Genomic DNA, 662 nt, shown 5'->3' with positions numbered 1-662 from the left:
AAAAAAAATTTTAAATTTCTGAAATAGTAGGTTAATACTTGGAATTACAGCTCAAGGTGTATTCATAATATCCTATATCTTCCTATATATCTTTTAAATTCACAGAGATTGTTGCTAGAAGTCTTTAGTAAATAGATGAATTATCTCTAGATGGGTATTTCGTAGTGCAGAAATTAAAGAGGAAAACATACTTTACTTGTTTTGCAGAAGGGATAGAGGAGCCCTCCAAGAAGCGAGCTGTTGAGAAAAGCAAAGACTCTAAGGATACTGGGAAGGATGTGAAGACAACCAAGGCAGAAGTCCCAAAGGAAAGAGAGAGCACATTGCCAAAACAGGAAAAAGATACTAGAAAAAATCTGGAAAGCTCCCGGCCAACTTGCAGTTCAAATCAAGAAGTGGTCACAGCATCAAATACAGAAACGGAAGGAAAACCTGCAAATGCTGAAAATGTTACTGAGCAAAATCCCTCATCTGAGAGAGAGTCAGGAGAGAAGCCTTGCTCAAACCCATCTGAGGGAAGCAAGGGTGAAAATGTGTCACCTGCGAAGAAAACTACAGTAAGTGCAGTGCCACCTGCTGCTAAGAGTGCCCCACAGGCAGAGGCAGTGCCGGCAGTGGTGCCACCACCAACCACCAAGAGCACCCTGCAGGCAGCAGCAGTG

At 42.4% G+C, this 662-nt stretch overlaps 1 protein-coding gene across 1 annotated transcript in view; it reads left to right on the top strand.

Moving 5' to 3' along the window:
- LOC104499809 (protein CDKN2AIP homolog A-like) overlaps positions 1-662 on the top strand; it is a gene marked incomplete at its 5' end in the record, with an annotated part of 2,829 nt that overhangs the window by 964 nt on the left and 1,203 nt on the right. Inside the window, one exon of the mRNA XM_010143363.1 lies at positions 208-659. Within this exon, the coding sequence (XP_010141665.1) occupies positions 208-659 (452 nt within the window). The remainder of the gene's footprint in view (positions 1-207; positions 660-662) is intronic.

This window comes from Buceros rhinoceros, unplaced genomic scaffold (genome assembly GCF_000710305.1).
Source record: "Buceros rhinoceros silvestris isolate BGI_N320 unplaced genomic scaffold, ASM71030v1 scaffold22339, whole genome shotgun sequence".
Classification (NCBI taxonomy): domain Eukaryota; kingdom Metazoa; phylum Chordata; class Aves; order Bucerotiformes; family Bucerotidae; genus Buceros; species Buceros rhinoceros.
The sequence above is the reverse complement of the archived record's forward strand: the minus strand, read 5'-3'. Positions and strand labels throughout refer to the sequence as shown.